Source organism: Citrus sinensis, chromosome 1 (genome assembly GCF_022201045.2).
Source record: "Citrus sinensis cultivar Valencia sweet orange chromosome 1, DVS_A1.0, whole genome shotgun sequence".
NCBI classification, from domain to species: domain Eukaryota; kingdom Viridiplantae; phylum Streptophyta; class Magnoliopsida; order Sapindales; family Rutaceae; genus Citrus; species Citrus sinensis.
The window spans coordinates 19,463,559-19,483,626 of record NC_068556.1 but is presented as its reverse complement, the minus strand read 5'-3'; the positions used below and the strand labels follow the sequence as shown (position 1 = coordinate 19,483,626).

Here is a 20,068-nt window from a genome sequence, read left to right as displayed (position 1 = left end):
AAAGGATAGGTGAAAGGCCCCATAAATCAGTGTGAATTAGTTCAAGCACTTGAGAAGTTTTGGTTTCTGTGACAGGGAAGTGCAATCTGTGACTTTTTCCCATTTGACAGGCCTCACATATTTGTTGTGCAGCTTGGTTAATAAGAGAAGTTGAAAGATTAATAGTTTGATCATTCTTAAGCAAATGTATTAAGACATTATGATGAGGATGACCAAATCTTCTATGAAGAAGATCAGCTTTATTGACCAATGAATTACAAGAGGAAACATCAGTTTGAAAACAAGCTTTAGAACGTGAGTGTTTATTCTGAACATTATTTGCAACAGAAAAAGAAGCATGACATGTTGACAACATAGACAGAGGCTGATTTGAAGAAACTTGACACATGAAGGAAGAGGGAGACTGTGATGATTTTAACAACTTATACAATCCTTTCTCAGCAAGACCTTACAGAAGTACTTGTCCCTTCAGTGAATCCTTAACATAACACACATTGCCAACAAATTCAATGGAAATATTATTATCAGTTGTCAATTTGGATATGCTTATTAAATTCTTAATAATTGAAGGAACTAACAAGATATCTTTGAGTGCTATAGGTGTGTGTTTGTAGGCAGATTTGAAACTTTTATGATTAAAGCATGCATCACCAATATGAGTAATGACCAAACCTTGTTCATTGCCAATAGTCAGGTGGTCGGAGCCTTTGAAATCTTCTCTCACATGCATATTTGCCATGTTGTTAGTAATATGATGTGTAGCTCCACTGTCAAGATACCACCCTTCATCAGTTGAACCTTCAACATTTGCAACATAGACTTTAGGCAGAGTAAATGCCTCTGATGGATAAGAAGAAGCAGGAGAATAGTTCATGAACTGATAGCTAGGATCTGAGACTTCATAAGGATCTTCAAATGATGATGGTTGATAAGGAAATGGCTCAAAATTAACCATATATGCAGTCTTTAATCCCATCATTTTTCCTCTCTCAAATTGTTTAGGTGAAGAAACATAGGCATCACCATACCTATACCAACATGCATCAGCAGTATGTCCTTGCTTGTGACATATTTGACATATAGGTGCTGGCTCACTTGATTCAGAAACATTTAAAGTATTAGTAGGAGAGAACATGTGCCTCATTTGTGGTGGCCTATGAGATTGCATGAACTGATTTCTTCTAAAACCTACAACATTTCCTCTACCAAAACCACTAACAGTACTACCACCAGCTGGAAAACCTTTAGGATAAGAAGTAGAAAACATGCCTCTGCCTCCAGATTGTCCATAGGTAGCATTACCATTACCATAAGCATTTCTCCTAGGAGCACCCCTCATATGTCAATAATTTGTATTCATCATACTATAATTTGCATTAAACATGGCCTGAGGGTTCTAATTTTGTTCCAGCCTAGCTTCATGTGTCAATAAAAGTGCATATGCATCATCATAACTCATCTTATTGGCTGTAATTATTAAAGCCAGATCTAGATAGTCAGATCCAAGTCCATTTAGTGTCCTATCAGCAAATCTTTTTCAGTTATGTTATCTCCAGCACATGCAAGTTTATTATCTAGCATTTTCATTTTCGAACAATAATCTTCAATAGACATTGACTATTTTCTCAGAGTATCTAATTCATATCGAAGTTGCATTATTTTTGCTTCAGATTGTACTCCAAATTGCTTTTCAATAGATCTCCATATATCAAAAGAAGTATCATAGTTACGAACTGGGCTTAAGATACCTTCACTAATTGTTGAAAGAAGCCAGCTAAGCAGAGTTTGATCTTAAGCTCTCCAGTTGACATAAGCTGGATTTTCAATCCTTTCCACAGATCCATCAGCTTGTGACTGAGAAATATATTGTTCTGGAATATTCTGCTTCTCTGAGATTAATCCTTCAAGTCAATATCCTCTGATTGAAGTGATCACTTGTTTGCGCCAGAGAAGGAAGTTTGATCGATCGAGTTTTACTGTTGTAGCAAAAGTAAATGAAGTTTGTGTGGAATGCATTTGATTGAAATTTAAATGATTTTGATTTATTGTACTGGAACTATCCATGGATGACTCTGATACCATGAAAGAGAAAATGAAGTTGTTTGTTTCTGAGGAAAATATTTTTCAGAGAAAAGATCACTTTATTTCTTATTGATTTTACTTAAACAATAACAACAGAATCAACTCAACTTATATACATGAACAAGATTCCAGCTTAAGCTAATTACATTTCGTTATACACATATACGAAATGACTAATAACAATCTTAACAAATTTGTGCTGATCTGGCAACTTGCTTAACTAACTCTGATAAGCTGACATTGCTAAAATGTCTGACTGACTGAGACTGAAGCTTCTTCTCCTTCTTACTCTTACTCTCTGTGAGCTCAGCATACTGGACTTCCTTAACAATATCTATTGACAAGTTGAAAACTGTAGAGCCCCGTGCTTATATCTAATGACAAGTAAGCAAAAGATCTAGACTGTACAGCACCATGCTTTGGCAAATCATATTGGCCCGAGAGTAAGCAAAAGATCTACACTGTAGAGCACCGTGCTTTGGCAAATCATATTGGCCCCAGAGTATCTGTGGCTTGCTTTTTCACACCACATCCTTATCTGTGGCTTGCTTTTTAGCCAAGTGGATGGTTGTGCTGGAGCCGTACTGGTGCACATTGACATCCATGTGCTTCTCAATGTTTGCCTTCACGCGCCGAAGTTGGATTTGAAAGAAAAAGCAGATGAACGAAAAACCAATTAGGACGTCTATTTACTTCAGGAAGGAAAATTATTTGAATATCTCTGCTAGAAGTTAACATCCTTGAATCCTTGACTGCCAGTGCAATGGTGCGATCTCTATCAAGCAATAAGTAAGCTTGATTTTAAGCCAGGCCGTTTACAAATTATAACTATCCAATGTTTATGCTCATTAATTATTTTTGATACTTAGTTGAAAAGTATTAATATAAGCCATAAGACTACCATCTATGCTCATCATTTTCTTGTCGAAAACAGACAATGGATATCTACGATACCAGTAGAACGACCACGCAAATTGTGACGGACTACCACAGAGCTAAAGAGGTTCAGGCTTTTGATGATACAAAAGCCGGTGTCAAAGGATTAGTGGATGCTGGAATTGTGAATATTCCCAGGATATTCATTCGACCGCCTGAGGAGCTTGTCGAGGAGTTGACCAGTCATCAGACCAATTTTCAAGTACCGGTTATTGATCTTGATGGCGTCAGAGGCAATAAGCTTGAGGAGATTGTTGATCAAGTTCGGGCTGCAGCAGAGACATGGGGCTTCTTTCAAGTGGTGAATCACGGTATTCCCTTAAATGTGTTGGAAGAGATGATTGAAGGGATACGCAAGTTTAATGAACAAGATGTTGAGTTGAAGAAAGAGTTTTATACCCGTGACCGGACAAGAAATGTCAGATTCAACAGCAACTTTGATCTGCATTACTCCCGGACAGCTAATTGGAGGGACACGTTGACAATTTCTGCTTTAGCTTCCACCGATTTAGATCCCAACGAATACCCAGAAGTTTGCAGGTACATAATTTGATCACTCTCTATTTATAGCATTATCTCCCAACATCTGAATCCAACTGATTGTTTGATATACAATTGGATACACTTTATGGAAAAGCATTGAGCTTGCTACCACAAGTTCTTATAATAAGTTCATTTGGCGCAAAATTTGTTGAAGTTGAAAAAGTCTTAATTGGGACGAATAGTTGCTGCAATCTACTGAGATTTTAAGTTAATTTTTAAGAAATTATCATTCTACCTTAAATTTAATAAATTGATGGTTTTTCTCATGCTAATTTTTCATTTGATGTTTCATTATTTGCTGCTACATATGAGCACCCCACTTTATGCCCACTCAGGCATTTAATGAACACTTCATAGATATTATCAAACACCCGTGAACACCTTGTAATAGACGTGAAAACAAACCGTGAACACAAATCATCAACCAACAACCGACTATAAGAGCAATTTATGTGTGGTTCATTGAATTGGCTTATGTACATCTAAGCTCCAAGCATTCGATATAACAAAGTTGTTGTTCTAAACGAATCAACAGTTTTGCATTTTTACAGGTCTATTGAACTTAATTAATTGGTGATCGCATTGACATTCCTTTTTCTTTTTCTTTTTTTCTGTTAATCCGCAATTGATTGTATATTTTCCTGTACCAATTGCTCTAAAAAATTTGCAGAGATGCTGTGAGAGAGTACATTAAAAATGTCACAAAATTGGCTGAAACTCTGTTTGAATTATTATCCCTGGCTCTTGGGCTGAAGGCTGAACATTTACAAGAGATTGGATGCCCTAAAGAATACACCCTTCTCTGCCACTACTATCCATCTTGCCCTCAGCCAGATTTGACATTGGGAGCTAGCGGGCATTCAGACCCTTCATTTCTTACCATTCTTCTGCAAGACCAAATCGGCGGCCTTCAAGTCTTTCATGACAATCAATGGGTTGGTGTCCAACCCATTGTGGGAGGCTTAGTGGTAAACATAGGGGACTTCCTCCAGGTTTGTCTTTCACAATTACAATGAATATTTTTTCCACAATCATGCCAATCTTCATCAATCATCACGACAATGAGGTGTCTTAAAATTGAATCAGGTTGTATCAAACGACAAGTTCAAGAGTGTTAACCACAGAGTAGTCGCCGGTCATGTCGGTCCAAGGGTTTCCGTGGCATGCTTTTTCATGGGACATAATGCAGAAATCCCAAAGTCTTATGGGCCGATCAAAGAGTTGACATCTGAAGAAAATCCTCCTATTTACAGAGATTTTCTTGCAAGTGAATGTTTTAACAAAGGATATTCTACGGCGGTTGATGACAATTCTCTCCTCCATCAGCTCAAACTATGAAGCCGGCAGTCTTTGTATTAATTATTCGTGTTTGTTACCAACAATTTACAAATTGCGGAGCCCTGTTATGAACTCTTCCCCAGTAATTCCGAAAAAAATGTTTCAACTAATTAATAACGTATGAATCATCCAATGCTGCTCTTTACTTTCTTCAATTATTAGAATGTCCCTACTGCACTGCTCCTTATTAGTGTCAAAATTGTTCAGCCAGCGCTCGGTACATATACTGGACTTTTTATTGTTTTTAGAATTTAGAGAGAGTCCGACTATTGGCAGCCCTCTATAATCCTTATAAAACCCGTCCTCTATGATAATACATTAAGGTCATGTTTGGCATGCCGCATTTTACTGTATTAGCGCTCTGCATTGCATTAAAATATGACAATACGATGTTTGGCACTTCTTCGGTATTGCATTAAGAAAAAAATTAATGCGGGAAACCCCGCATAACAGAAACCCGAGTGAGACTCGGGTTTATACTGCATTAGCTTCTTCTTCTTCGTCTCCTCTATTTCTCTCTCTTTCTTTTTTCTTTTTTTTTTCCCTTTCCCCTCTTCTTCTTCTTCGTCTTCTCTGATTCTCACTCTCTCTCTTTTTTTCTTTTATTTTTTTCCCTTTTCCTCTCTTCTTCTTCTTCGTCATATCTGTTTCTCTCTCTCATTTTTCTTTTATTATTATTTTTTCCTTTTCCCCTCTTCTTTTTCGTCTTGTCTGTTTCTTCTTCTTCTCAGTTTCTTGTTTGTCATCTTCTCCTCCATTTCTTCATCATCTTTATATAACACTAATAGCTGCCGCTACCTCCCTTAGTTCCTTTCTATGTTTGATTCAAGGGGTTTGATTTTGTAGATTGGTTAAAGACGACAGTGATAGATGAGATTTGTTTGAGATGAGATTGAATGCCTTCACAAAATTTTTATTTTATTGTGCTATGGGAATTAGTATTGGTAATTTTTTTTTTAAGAATTTTGTTTATAAAAAGACAATTGTTGTACAACCCTTATTCATAACTAAATTTGGGTTTAGAAATTTATTTTTTAAAAAAATAATAGTTGTCATCATTTCTCAATAAAATTTAACATTTACACTAAAAAAATTATTAAATTTTTAAAATTTAAGACCACATATTTAGTTTTTTAAGTATTAATAAATATTATTTTTTAAAATATATAACTTAAGTTAATCACAAAAAAAATTAATACAGTACAGTGTATCACCAAACATTGTACAACATTATTATAATACAGTGCTAATGCAATACAACATAATACAATACACCAGCATTAAAATAATACAATACAGCATAATACAATACAGTGTGAACGCACCCTAAAGAACAAAAGAAATCTAACTAAACCCTTATATTTTCTTTCTCTAACTCTTTACACCTATAGAACTGTTAGGAATATTCTAGAAAGGTCCAGATTTCTCCAGTAAGCTCAAGACTGCTCAGGTTGTTGAGAAGCTCAGCTGATGCTAAGAGAGTTAGTTAACACTCACGTGTGTGTGTAAGCCAGCATGGCGTTAGACTGTTATAAATTGTACAGCTGTCAAATTGTTATTGGCGATACATTAGTTAAGTTTGTTATGTAAGTGTAATATAAATACTAGCCTCTGTATTACTTCATTCAGTTAAGTGAAATGAAACAAACTTTCTTTCTTTCTCGAATATTTTCTCTTTGATTGCTGGAAACCAAACACTTTACTATAAACTTCCACAAGAACCAATCCACTGTTATTCATAATTTGTTTTTTTTCTCACAAACACTTTGCATTTTTATTATTGTCATTCTACAAATAGATTCTCACTCTTATCAATAATCTCCTCATTCATTTTCAATTTCTTATATAACCTTGAACAATAAACTTTTTTAAAACTATAGAAAATCCACTTTTAATTCTAGTTAATTCCAACATACATGATTTTTTTTTAAAGAGTTAAATGTATATGATTTAATTGTGAACTCACGTGTATATATATATGTTAACTCACGTGTGTGTGTGTGTGTGTCTATATATATATATAGCAAGTCACGTGTATATATTATTGGTTGTTATGTGTTTCCTAGTTTGATAGGATTTCCTTGTGAACTAGGGTAATTCTTATCAACTAATGTACATATAAATATTGATCAATAGAGAACAAAGAGAAGGACAAAAAGGGTGGTTTTCCATCGTGAATTTCTTCATGGTATCAGAGCTTAATGGAAGACCAAACTCAAACAAAAACAAAAGATAAAGAGGCTAGCAGAAGTGGATTGGACAAGACAATGATGTCTCCTTACTTCTTTTCGGCTAGTGATAATCCTGGAACTATCATCACTCAAGTGCAACTTCAAGGAACCAACTATGACGAGTGGGCAAGGGCTATGTGGACTGCATTGCGCGCTAAGAAGAAATTCAATTTTGTTGATGGAACCGTGAAACAACCTGCTGATGACTCGGCTGATTTGGAGGATTGGTGGATGGTGAATTCAATGTTGGTTTCCTGGATACAGAATACAATTGAACTGAACCTGCGATCTACTGTGACTTATACAGAAGTTGCTAAGTTGTTGTGGGATGATATCAAGGAAAGGTTCTCTGTTAGGAATGGACCACGTGTGCAGCAACTCAAATATGAGTTGGCGAATTGCAAGCAGCGAGGTATGACTATTTTGAATTATTATGGGAAACTCAAGATGTTGTGGGAAGAATTGAGTAATTACGAGCAATCGCCTGCTTGTCTATGCGGTAATTGTACGTGTAATCTAGGCACGGAATAGGATAAGAAACGAGATGAAGAAAAATTACATCAATTCTTGATGGGTCTTGATGAAGCCGTGTACGGTGGTGTGCAGTCTCATATTCTAAGCACCGAGCCGCTGCCAAAGTTGAACCGTGCCTATGCCATAGTCATTCAGGAGGAGCAGGTTCAGTCAATGACACGTGCTAAAGAAGAACAGAGTGAACCTGTAGCATTTGCTGTTCAAGCCGCGCATGGATCACATGACAACCGGGATAAGTCTTCTATACTTTGTACCCAATGCAACAAGACTGGACATGAAGCATCTTCTTGTTTCCAACTTATGGGGTATCCCGAATGGTGGGGTGAACGGTCGAAAGCCACGAGGAATGCAGGTCGTGGTCGCGACAATTCACAACAGAATGGTGGAAACAATGGGGGTGGTCGTGGAGGTCCTGCTCGGGCCAACGCTGCTCAAGTTGCGACAGGGTCTAACAATCCGTCTGGAGAACTCCTAGAATCAGCCGCAAGCGGTCTCAGCAGTTTGAGCAGTGAACAGTGGAACACATTGCTTAATCTTTTGAGCAGTGATCAGTGGTAAACTTAATTCAATGGAGTGGATTCTTGATACTAGGGCCTCACATCACATGACAGGAAACAGAAAAATCTTATGCGACATTGTATTTGTTATTCCCTGTTCTATTCAGCTGCCTAATGGAAACGCGACAATGGAAAATACAGAAGGAACAGTTGTGCTTGCTAGCCACCTGCAACTGAATAATGTTTTATTTGTGCCAAGTTTTACCTTGCAATTTAATTTCTGTATCGCAACTGATTCAAGATACCAATTGTTTTATTCAATTTTCTGATCAATTATATGTGATCCAGGATCGCATTACGAGGATGCTGATTAGAGTGGGTGAGCAACAAGAGGGACTCTATTATTTTTGGGACATTGGTTCAGCCGCTGCTCTGTCTAGTGTTACCAACAGAGCTTGTGATTTATGGCATCAAAGGTTGGGGCATCCTTCTTCTAAAGTTGTTCAGCTACTCTTTTTTATTGATTCGGCTTATTGTCTGTCTAGTTTTCAGAATTGTGATGTATGCTTTCGAGCAAAACAGTGTCGTGACAAATTTGTTTTAAGCAATAATAAAGCTTCAAATATTTGTGAATTAATTCATTGTGACTTGTGGGGACCTTATCGCACAGCTAGTTCTTGTGGTGCTCATTATTTCTTGACTATTGTTGATGATTTTTCTCGCGGTGTTTGGAGGTTGGGCGTGTATTACGTAATTGTTTTAGTATGGTCTCTAGACAATTCCATAAACTCGTTAAAATCATACGGATAGACAATGGGACAGAATTTATGTATTTATCTGATTTCTTTGTTGAGCATGGCATTCATCATCAAACATCTTATGTAGGTACTTCTCAACAGAATGGTCGAGTCGAACGCAAGCATCGACACATTCTTAATGTTGCTCGTGCTTTGCACTTTCAGGCTTTCTTACCAGTTGAATTCTGAGGTGAATTCGTGTTAACTGCTTCCTACTTGATCAATCGAACACCTTATATTCTTCTTGACGGACGAACTCCTTATGAACGACTATTTGGCAAGGCACCATCTTATGCAAATATTCGGTCATTTGGTTGCCTCGCCTATACCTACAACGTGATCATTGCGGTGATAAATTCGCTAGTCGAAGTCGTCGCTATATATTCATGGGTTATCATTTTGTTAAAAAGGGTTGATATTTATATGATTTTGAGAGTGCCTCATTCTTTACTTCCCGGGATGTAACGTTCGTTGAGCATGACTTTCCCTACAAGCCTCTAACCGAACCAGCTACTACTGCCACGCTTGCTCCTGATGAGCATGCTTCTGACGACAGGGGGGCATTGAGACTGTTAAGACATCATTGCAACAACAACTGACCTTGGGACGCTGTCTTAGACAGCGGTAACAATTGATTAAGTTAAAAGATTATGTCTTGCATACTGTTCAGCATTTGAGTCCCTCTTCGCGGCCCTCTTCATGCTCACACGCTCAATCACTTCCTACAGGTAGTCCTTATCCTATACTTGATTATGTGAATTGTAATAATTTTTTTGCTCGACATTGTGCTTTTCTAGCAGCGATTACTGCAGAAGTTGAGCCTGCCTTTTTTGCTGAGGCCGTGAGAGATCCTAGATGGCGTAAGGCCATGAAGTCTGGATTGCAAGCTCTGGAAAATAATAACACATGGACTGTTGTGTCTCTGCCACCTGGAAAGCGTGCCATAGGCTGTAAGTGGGTGTACTGGATTAAGTATAATGCCGACGGTACAGTTGAAAGATACAAAGCTTGCTTGGTGATCCTTGGGAACAAGCAAGTTAAAGGAATTGATTACACAGAGACATGTGCACCTGTCGCAAAACTTGTTATAGTTCAAACTTTTCTGGTTGTTGCTGTGGCTAGGAATTGGGAGCTTTATCAGATAGATGTTCACGATGCTTTCTTACATGGTGAGCTCAATGAAGAAGTTTACATGCGCCTACCGCCTGGTTCCACCTCAAACGAATCTAAAATGGTTTGTCGTCTAAGAAAGTCATTATATGGATTAAAGCAAGCTCCACATTACTGGTTTGCAAAGTTGGTAGCGACTTTGAAGACTTACGACTTTGCTCAATCGAGCTCGGATTATTCTCTCTTCACCTTGTATCGGGATAGCATACATCTACTTGTGCTTGTGTATGTTGACGATATAATTGTTTCGGAAAACAACAGCGAAGCTATTCGAGTGTTCAAGATGTATTTGAGTGATTGTTTTTATATAAAAGATTTTGGTCCATTGAAATATTTTTTGGGTATTGAAGTTGCAAGAAATCCGACAGGAATCTTCCTGTCTCAACGGAAGTATGTGTTAGATATTATCTCTGAGGCTGGACTACTTGGTGCAAAACCGGCCCCATTTTCCTTGGAACCGAATCATCAGCTAACTTTGGCTGAAGGCCCTTATTTTTCTGATCTTGTGAAATATCGACGACGCGTAGGCAGATTAATTTATCTTTCCGCTACACGGCTAGAGTTGTCCTATTCAGTTCATCTGCTTTCTCAATTTATGCAACAACCGCGGGAGCGACATTGGGAATCAGCTCTGTGGGTAGTTCGCTATCTGAAGGTAACCCTGGTCAAGGTGTGGTTTTAATATCAGTTGTGACTTGCAACTTTATGGGTGGTGTGATTCTGATTAGGCAAGCTGCCCGCTATCTCGGCGTTCTTTATCTGGGTGGTTTGTCATGCTTGGATCCTCTCCTATATCCTGGAAATCTAAGAAACAACACACAGTTGCGCAGTCCTCTGCTATGGCCGAGTATCGTGCCATGGCAACAATTACATGTGAGCTCAAATGGCTCAAAGGGTTGTTGATGTCTCTCGAGTTGATCACTCACAGCCTATGCACCTGTATTGTGACAGCCAGACTGCTCTTCATCTAGCTGCCAACCCTGTGTTTCATGAACGGACCAAGTGCATCGAAGTTGACTGTCATTTTGTTCGAGATGAAATTCAACGAAGAAACATACGGCCTGCCTATGTGTCTACTACTATTCAGCTAGTTGATGTCTTCACAAAGGCACTTGGCAGCAAAGAGTTCGAGTTCCTTCTTCGCAAGTTGGGCATTTGTGATCTCCATGCTCCAACTTAAGGGGGGGTGTTAACTCACGTGTATATATTATTGGTTGTTATATGTTTCCTAGTTTGATAGGATTTCCTTGTGAACTAGGGTAATCTTATTAACTAATGTACATATAAATATTGATCAATAGAGAACAAAGAGAAGGACAAAAATGGTGGTTTTCCATCGTGAATTTCTTCATTAATCATTACAAAATTTGTTTGAGAAACAGATATTTGGAGTTGAGTGGAAGAAATTAAAAAAATTAGAAAAAGGACATTTTGGAAATTAAAATGGATATTTGATAGAAAATGGGGCTCTAAAAGGAAATCAAAGGGTGCTAATAGTCCTATTATTTTAGAAAAAGTAGAGGAATGGGCAAGTCTAGATCAATTCTTTTTAGAGCGAAGCTCCTAACACCCTTTTAAAACTCTGTGAAACCCCACGTATTATATGTATAACTCTTATTTTGATGAAATTTAGAGAAAAGGACAAAAGGTTATAATAGAGTTTAATTAATTATGAAACATAATTTTTTATAATAAAAACATATAATTTATTGCTATATTGCCTCAGAATTATTTTGACTTTAAAATAATTATTTATATCACATAAAGATGGGTTCATGATTTGTAAGTATAAAAATATTTTAATTTAAGTTAAATTCATATGTATCCTTTTATGTAATTTTCTCAAACTACTAAAAATATAAGGTTTTATAAGAATTTTAAAAAGCGACCAACCAAAGTAGACTATTTGAAAACCATCACGTCAAGCCATGAGGACAGTTAATTGGATTTTCTAAATGTGAATGCTCATTTTTGAAAAATTCCAGTCAAAGCTATGCATTGAACAATTTGGCACCATGATCACCTCTGTAGGTTTCCTTAGTCTACAAATATTAAAGTGATCCGCGAATTATTTTGTCTCCTTTTCCAAGTATTAGGTAGAATTAATGTACTAGGCATTTTAGCCCTAGGATATGTGTGCGTGTGTGTAACATATAAAAGTCAAACACGTGATATGAAAAATTTTCAAAGTTTAGAGATATTAGATAGATTTAGCCCCAGGATATCGCATGATATTACTGATAACGAGACAAAGGCTTGAAAAATCAAACATTAAAGACAGCGACACAATGGCATGAAAAATAAAAGCAAACGATAATGTGTTTCAAAGGTTTATCCTTTCTGTGAGTGATAGGACTCCATAAAGTAGAAATTGAAGCATGACTGGTCTATACTTACCAACTAACTAAATTAAGATTATGTTTGAAAAGTCATACATAACTTGGAAAATAATTAGGTCATGTTTGGTTTGAAGAAAAAAGAAGAGAGGAAAAGAGTGAAATTGAGAGGAAGAGAGAAGAAAAGAATGGAGAAGAGTAGTGAAATTAGATTTTATTGTTTGATTTGATATAAAATTGATAAGGAAATAAATTATAATTTTTTTCTTTAGACAAATTTATCCTTTACCTTAAATATTAAACCATTTATATTAGTAATAAAAAAAATATACATAAAATAAAATGGCGGTCCGGTGGCCGGCGGCGGAGGTCCGGCGACCTTTCGGCGAGGTCCGGCGAGTTCCGACGGTGGTCCGGCGGCTGTGACCCTTCAATAGCCGAATGCCTCCTCACTTAAGATGATAAGAGGTAGAAAAATGATATTTATTCATAATGCTTAAAGAACAGGCCATAGAAACAATTATAAAACCATATGGTGTTGGCGTGATTTTCATTGGTTTTTTTAATTAATTGTAACACCATATGGTGTTAACTTATTGTTATCATTATTTTTTTTTTTACAACTGTAAGATTATATGGTATTAACGTGTTTTCTTTTGTCATTATGAAAATTCTTTATGGATGATGAACATTATCACTCTTAAGAGGTAAGATACTGAAAAAAAAGAGTAAATGATATAATCTAATCAAGTGATCGTTCTCAATCATACACTAAATCTATCAAATATATCCCTTAAAGAAACGATCCATAAAGCCTTCTTCTAGATAATAATGTTTATTACTCCAATCATCCCAATGCTAACTCCTCTCTTATTCAGAGTATCAAAAGACTTCTTAACATGGAGTGGCAGGTGTCTCTGTCACACAGCTATAGAGAAACAAATTTTGCAGCTGATTACCTTGCCAACCAAGCTCTTCTTTTGCCTCTTGGGGTCCATGTGTTTCCCACGCCTCCGTCCGGAACTGAAGGGTGGCTGCTGCATGATGTATCTGGGACTGCTTATCCACGAATGGTCATTGCTTAGTTTTTAACTTAGCCCTTTTTGTATCAAAAGAAAAAAGAGTAAATGATATAATCTAATCAAGTGATCGTTCTCAATCATACACTAAATCTATCAAATATATCCCTTAAAGAAACGGTCCATAAAGCCTTCTTCTAGATAATAATGTTTATTACTCCAAAAATGTTCCTGAAAACGCAGTTTAAAGAAAAAAAAAAATTAGTGGGAAACAACAATAAAATTTGCGAAGTGGACAACTATTATGCCATTTTGCAGTAATTGAGAAATTTAAATCATAAGTGATATAAGAACTTTCTCACTAGTCATACAGGATATTACTGTATTAGTATAAATAAGCCATTAGACGACCACAATCCTCATTGTTTTCTTGCAGGAATAGAAAATGGTTCTCTCGGATGACACCAAAACATCTTCTGAAAATGGGTCGGAAATCGACAGGGAGCGCAAGGCTTTTGATGATACGAAAGCCGGTGTCAAAGGACTAGTGGACGCTGGAGTAGTGAATATTCCCAGGACATTCATTCGACCACCTGGAGAGATTGCTGAGGAGTTGACGACTCACCAGGGGAAATTACAAGTGCCAGTTATCGATCTTGATGGCATCAGATACAATAAACTTGAAGATATTGTTGATCAAGTTCGGGCTGCGTCAGAAACATGGGGTTTTTTCCAAGTTATCAATCATGGGATTCCCTTACACCTGATGGAAGAGATGATTGAAGGAGTTCACAAGTTTAATGAACAAGATGTTGAGGTGAAGAAACCGTTCTACACACGTGAGCCCACAAGAAACGTTAGATTCAACAGCAACTTTGATCTGTATCACTCACGAACCGCAAGTTGGAGGGACACGTTGGCCATTTTTACTTCGGGTACCAAAAGTTTGGAACCCAATGAATTGCCCAAAGTTTGCAGGTATATACATAATCGATCCGTCTCTGTATATACATTGCTGGTTAATTAAGAGCCCTTTTTAATTAATGTTCAGTATATTGTAACCAGCCATCATGAGTTGTGATATCATATTCTTCTGTACAATCGTTCATCCGAATTTGCAGAGATACCATAATGGAGTACATAAAAGAAGTCTCAAAATTGGGTGAGACTCTGTTTGAAATACTATCAATGGCTCTAGGACTGAAGCCTGAATATTTGAAAGATATGGGATGCTTCAATATATACGGCGTTGCCTGCAACTACTATCCGCACTGCCCACAGCCAGAGCTGACTTTGGGAGCTAAAAGGCACTCTGATCCTTCATTCCTTACAATTCTGTTGCAAGACCAAATCGGTGGCCTTCAAGTCTTCTATGAAAATCAGTGGACTGATGTTAACCCTATATCAGGAGGCTTGGTGGTAAATATAGGGGACTTTCTCCAGGTTTGTCTTTGAAATAACGGAGACAATTAATCTTCCCATCATCTGCTTATTTTTAGTGTTTTAACAGTAACTATATAGGCTAATTAAAGTTTTCAATAATTAATCAATTCAGGTTATATCAAACGATAAGCTCAAGAGTGTTGACCATAGAGTTGCGGCCAATGTTCATGCCACTTCAAGGGTTTCCGTGGCATGCTTTTTCACAGGACACGCCACTGAAACGCAGAAGCCCTTTGGGCCGATCAAAGAGTTGATCTCTGAAGAAAATCGGCCTGTTTACAGAGAATTTCTAGTGGGAGAATATTTCAGCAAATATTTTTCTAAAGAACTTGAAGGCAAGTCTGCTGGCCTGAAGCAGTTCGAGATTTAAAAGTAGCAATTAATTTTGAATAGAGTTTTCAAATGTTGTCTAATCAATAAATTGAGGATGTACTGAGGTTAATATCTGCCATTCCGAATAACTTCAAACTACGTGCATGTTTCAAATAAGGAAAATAAATCTCTTGTGATTTAAGTTTTTTTTTGTGTAAGATTCAAGAAGCAGCTTATCAATTTGGAATTTTTTATGTTCTCATGCTAATTTAAAAATAAACTATTCGACTTAATGCTCATATATATGATCTACTACTGATATTTTTACAAGATTATACTTTAGAGTATCATTAATCCAAAAAAAAAAATTTGCTATGCACTCAAATCTTAATAGTATGGGTTTTACTAAGTTATATATATTATAACTTACAATAAATCCAAATGTAGTTAACCTTTAACTTGTTTCACATACTATTATTTTTTTGTATTGAAAAATTAATTTTGAGTTGTTGTAAATTACATAAAACGTAACTTAGCAGCTACCATATATCATTATGAATACACGAGATCTTTAAACGGTACAACACAAATTAGCAAAAAATCTGAACTTGAAAAATGTAACAGCAACTGAAGCGGTTGAACATGAGCTGTAATGCTCACGGCTACCCAATATGCTGGACTTTTCTCATTCCAACATCGGAGTCAAAGGGTCAACAGAGCAGGCAATTGATTAAGGCCTCATACTTAGTTAATATGCATTTAGTCAAACTTTTTTATTTATAAATTTTCTATCCTCAGTAATTATAAAGCAGCAAACTATGTATATAAATTAGTATATATAAATAAAGGGCCCATTTGAAATTACTTTTGAAAGCTTAAAAGTGATTTTAAAAAGTTAAAAGTTAATTTTGATATTTGGTAAATTTTTTTAGAAATCTCTTTTGACAAAACATATTTTAGAAGACAGGTTTAGAAAATTAATTTTATACTTAATATAATTCCATAAATATCTTCATATATGTATATATATTATAAAAATTATCCTTGTTAATTGAGAAATAAAACATCAAATTTAAAGAGATTATTATTAATTATAACTAATTATATTGAGATAACAAAATAAAATAAATAATATAAAATATTATTTTAGCTACAAATTATTACATACATATAGTAGAAAAAATTATATACATGTTTATAAATGAGTAATAATATAGCCACAACTTCTTGTACAAATTTATTTTGTACAAACTAATGTGGCATGATAAAATTGGTTGAATTAAATATGTTTTCGCCTACTTGATCTATTTTTATTATTTTGTATTTTCATTCAACTAATGAATTAATGTCAAATCAACTTGTATAAGAGTTTGTAATTGTATCATCACTCTTTATAAATACTTAAATAAATTATATTTAACTTTATATCTAATTCAGTCATTTATATTCTTATAACAGTTTAACATTAATTAAGATTTAGTAAACACATATAATTACTTTTAAAATTCACAGTATTTTTTAAAATAAATTCTTCAATTATTTAACTAATACTCTTTACAGCTGATTATTTCATATTTTCTATAGTATAGCTAATAACAATTATTCTAAAAGTTACCGTATTACCAAATCAACTGGATCTAATGATCTCAAATCCACCACAGTTAATCACCATATATGCAGTTGTTGGCTGTGATCTGCGCATCAAGTTCAGGTTCAATTAGGTTCACCAGAAAAGTTATTATTAACTATCAATACCAGCAGCTGGAAGCACCCAACAAAATTTAAAGGAATTGCTCATTTAATGATTTGGAGAATACGTCAAGTTTCAATCTTCATGATGGTAAGTGAATTTTATCTCTAACCTTTACCATTTTTCCCTTCAATTATTGTCATTTTGTACATATTTGTTTAAAGCGTCGGGAAGTAGTATAGGGCTTAAAGTTAAAGAGAATTGAACGTTGATTGAGTGTGCTAAATGGGTTTTCAGAGTAATAATGTTTATATTTGTTAATGATAAATTATTCTTAATAGTAATTTATATCACTGGTATTTTTGTAATAATATTTTTATAAAAATATGAGTACTTAAAATAATTTTTAAAGTATAAAAAGTTTCATCCTTTCAACTTATATCAACCAACTACTTTTTTTGGGACTCAACTACTTTTTTTTGTTACCATTATTAATGGGTTGATGAACCATTTAGAGAATTTTTAATTTATCTAATATCCGTATTTTAAAAACTTTAAAATTACAAGAAAATTTTAAAAATTGATTCTTAAATTTAAGTAGTCATGACTTTACCATTAAAATTGAGCCGACCGCACAATGATATTAATAAAACTAAGGATAAATGCAACAGACAAAAGTAATTTAATTTAAAAAAATAAGAAAATTGAAAAGTCAAACAAAAATTTAATGACGTTCTTTTTTTAACACAGTTTGATGACGTTGGATTGGTTTTAAAGGTCAAAAATTAACGTTGTCACACCGTATATCAGCGTCCACTCCACTGGCTCAATCGTCAGCGCAGAGACTATCAACACCAATTGTGCAAATCAACCGTTCTCGGTCTGATCGTAAACATCGAACATGTCGGATTGGTTTAAGATTTTGTAGTTTTCTAAATGATTTTGGGTGTGAATGACTTTTTACATGCTAACACAGTTTCGATAATGGTCTTTCTGTAAGGACATAAAAAATCATGAGATTATTTTGGACTATTGGATGAATCAACGGTTTATACTTTATAATAATTAAATAAGTTAAATAAAAATATTGAAATTTATTATTTATTAGGGGTGTTCAGAATCTAATTCAATGTGCTCAATCCGTCTAATTCGTAGAAATTTAATTCATAAAAATCCGATCTATGGATTGATTGATTGGATTGGATTGGATTGAAAATTTGATAATCTGCAATCTGTGGAATGTGGATTGAATATGGATGATTGCAGATTGAATATGGATTTACTTTTGTAAATTAGCAAAAATCTATTAATCCGTAAAAAATAAAAAGTATGTATTTAATTAAAATTTTTTTGTAAATATGACATTAATACTTACTAGTAAATAAATAAGTTAAAATATAATTACATTGACACTATATTATATCTTATCCGACAATATATAAAATAAAAAATCATGAAATAAAGAAATATGGTTCCTAAATAGTTAATTTTCACGTATTGATCTAAACAAATTAGATTTTTTTCTTTTTGGTGTGTTATATTTTGAAATTTTAAATGTCATTTCTATATTTATTTAAACAATTAATTTATTTAAATCTTATTTAATTTTAAATTTGATTGATAATAAAATTATTTTTATATTACATTTTTTTATTTAGTTAGTTCGTGGATTGGACAGAATTAAAAATTTTCAGTCAACAAACCAATCTGTAAAATAATAGATTGGATATAAATTGGATCAAATTCGCATAAGATTTGCAGATGTATGGATCGGATTTGGATTGAATTTCATTAATCTGTGGATTAGATTGAATTGAAAATTTATAATCCACAAAATCGCGGATCTAATATGGATTGATATCCAATCCGCAAAATCTAATCCACGAACACCTCTATTGTTTACCTTCTTTGTTGATTAAATAATTTAATTATGTTCCACAACAATCCCACTATGACATTTATTGATGCCACAATATTTTCCTTACAGCATTAAAGATAAATCCTTTCAAAGGATTATCTAACCTATAATGATAGAAATAATTGAAAATAGTTGGTTGATACAAAGTCATAAATTTTTGGAGGTGCGAACGATATTGGATTCTTAACTCGTGGTTCGCAAATAATCTATATAAACATTTAACAAGTGATTTATAGAAAATTTTCCTTTTAACATGTGATTCGCAGATAATTTATGAAATATTTAGTAGGTGGTTCGCAGGTAATTTTAATTTTAACACAGATAAAAATAGTGAACACTCCCATAGTGTAAACCACTTGTAGCTGTAAGTGGGTTGATCGAGCTCAATCTTATGAATATTCCCATAATATCAGCCACTTGTAATGGAGGCCAACGGCCCATGCGTGGATAGCGAGGGGTGGGGGGGGGGGGGGGGGTGGGGGGGGGGGGGGGGGGTTGGGTTTGTGCTCAAGCTTATGCCCGTAATATAAGCCACTTGTAATGGAAACCCATAGGCCCAATGCATGGACAGTGAACATTCCCATAATGCAAAACTACATTCTTTAAGTGGGCTATTTTTAAAACCTCCCCTGAGGTTTGATATAATTACACTTAAATGACGAGTTTGATTGTATTCTCACTTATCTCCTCTGACGTTAGTATACATACGGTTTGACCATTAGGTGACGAGGACAAAAATGTAAAAGACAAGGTGAAATTCTTAAAAAATCAAAAAAATAATTTAAAATTCATTGGATAATTGTATTAATCGATTACACACAATATTCATTGTGTAAAAGAGTGCATTTCTCTTTCCCCAGCACAAAAAAACAATGGATGACATTCTCTCACAATTTTCTCTCCACTCCCCTATTCTCATTTACTGAAACAAAAAAAAAAAAATACACATCAAGAGCATATATAACCCATGAAGAAGAAAAACATGGGTGGTTGGAGAAGGCCACTGACCGGTGACGATTGACGGCGGCCTGAATATGCCCACTTGTATTGGAGTTTGTAAGAGGTTAGTTACTTTATCAAAGTCTAAAATTTTTAAATACTTTTGATTTTCTTGTTTTTTGAGATTTTATAAGTGGTTGTTGGTTGTGTTTGATTTGTCTTGTTCATGGGTTGGTGATGGAAAATTTGATCAAAAGGAGAATGAGTTCAGCCATATATGGCC

At 35.0% G+C, this 20,068-nt stretch overlaps 3 protein-coding genes across 4 annotated transcripts in view; all 3 read left to right on the top strand.

The window, feature by feature from the left end:
• The window catches only part of LOC102623384 (1-aminocyclopropane-1-carboxylate oxidase homolog 1-like), a 35,607-nt gene extending 20,068 nt beyond the window's left edge, over positions 1–15,539 (top strand). The window contains exon 4 of the transcript XR_008055703.1: positions 15,364–15,539. The gene's annotated coding sequence lies outside the window, so the exon portion shown is untranslated. The remainder of the gene's footprint in view (positions 1–15,363) is intronic.
• LOC102630902 (1-aminocyclopropane-1-carboxylate oxidase homolog 1-like) lies at positions 2,702–5,044 on the top strand. 2 transcript variants are annotated; one of them, XM_052443309.1, is made up of 4 exons: positions 2,702–2,848; positions 3,017–3,558; positions 4,232–4,553; positions 4,648–5,044. In XM_052443309.1, exons 1-4 carry the CDS (start codon positions 2,846–2,848, stop codon positions 4,897–4,899), a joined length of 1,119 nt encoding a protein of 372 aa, XP_052299269.1. In that variant the 5' UTR covers positions 2,702–2,845; the 3' UTR covers positions 4,900–5,044. The 2 variants fall into 2 exon arrangements, with proteins under 2 accessions (XP_052299269.1, XP_006489569.2); XM_006489506.4 differs by having other exon boundaries at positions 2,711–2,871.
• On the top strand, positions 13,655–15,440 carry LOC112495502 (1-aminocyclopropane-1-carboxylate oxidase homolog 1-like). The gene is made up of 3 exons (XM_025102773.2): positions 13,655–14,461; positions 14,605–14,926; positions 15,039–15,440. Exons 1-3 carry the CDS (start codon positions 13,929–13,931, stop codon positions 15,294–15,296), a joined length of 1,113 nt encoding a protein of 370 aa, XP_024958541.2. The 5' UTR covers positions 13,655–13,928; the 3' UTR covers positions 15,297–15,440.
• Positions 15,540–20,068: the final 4,529 nt, after the last annotated feature.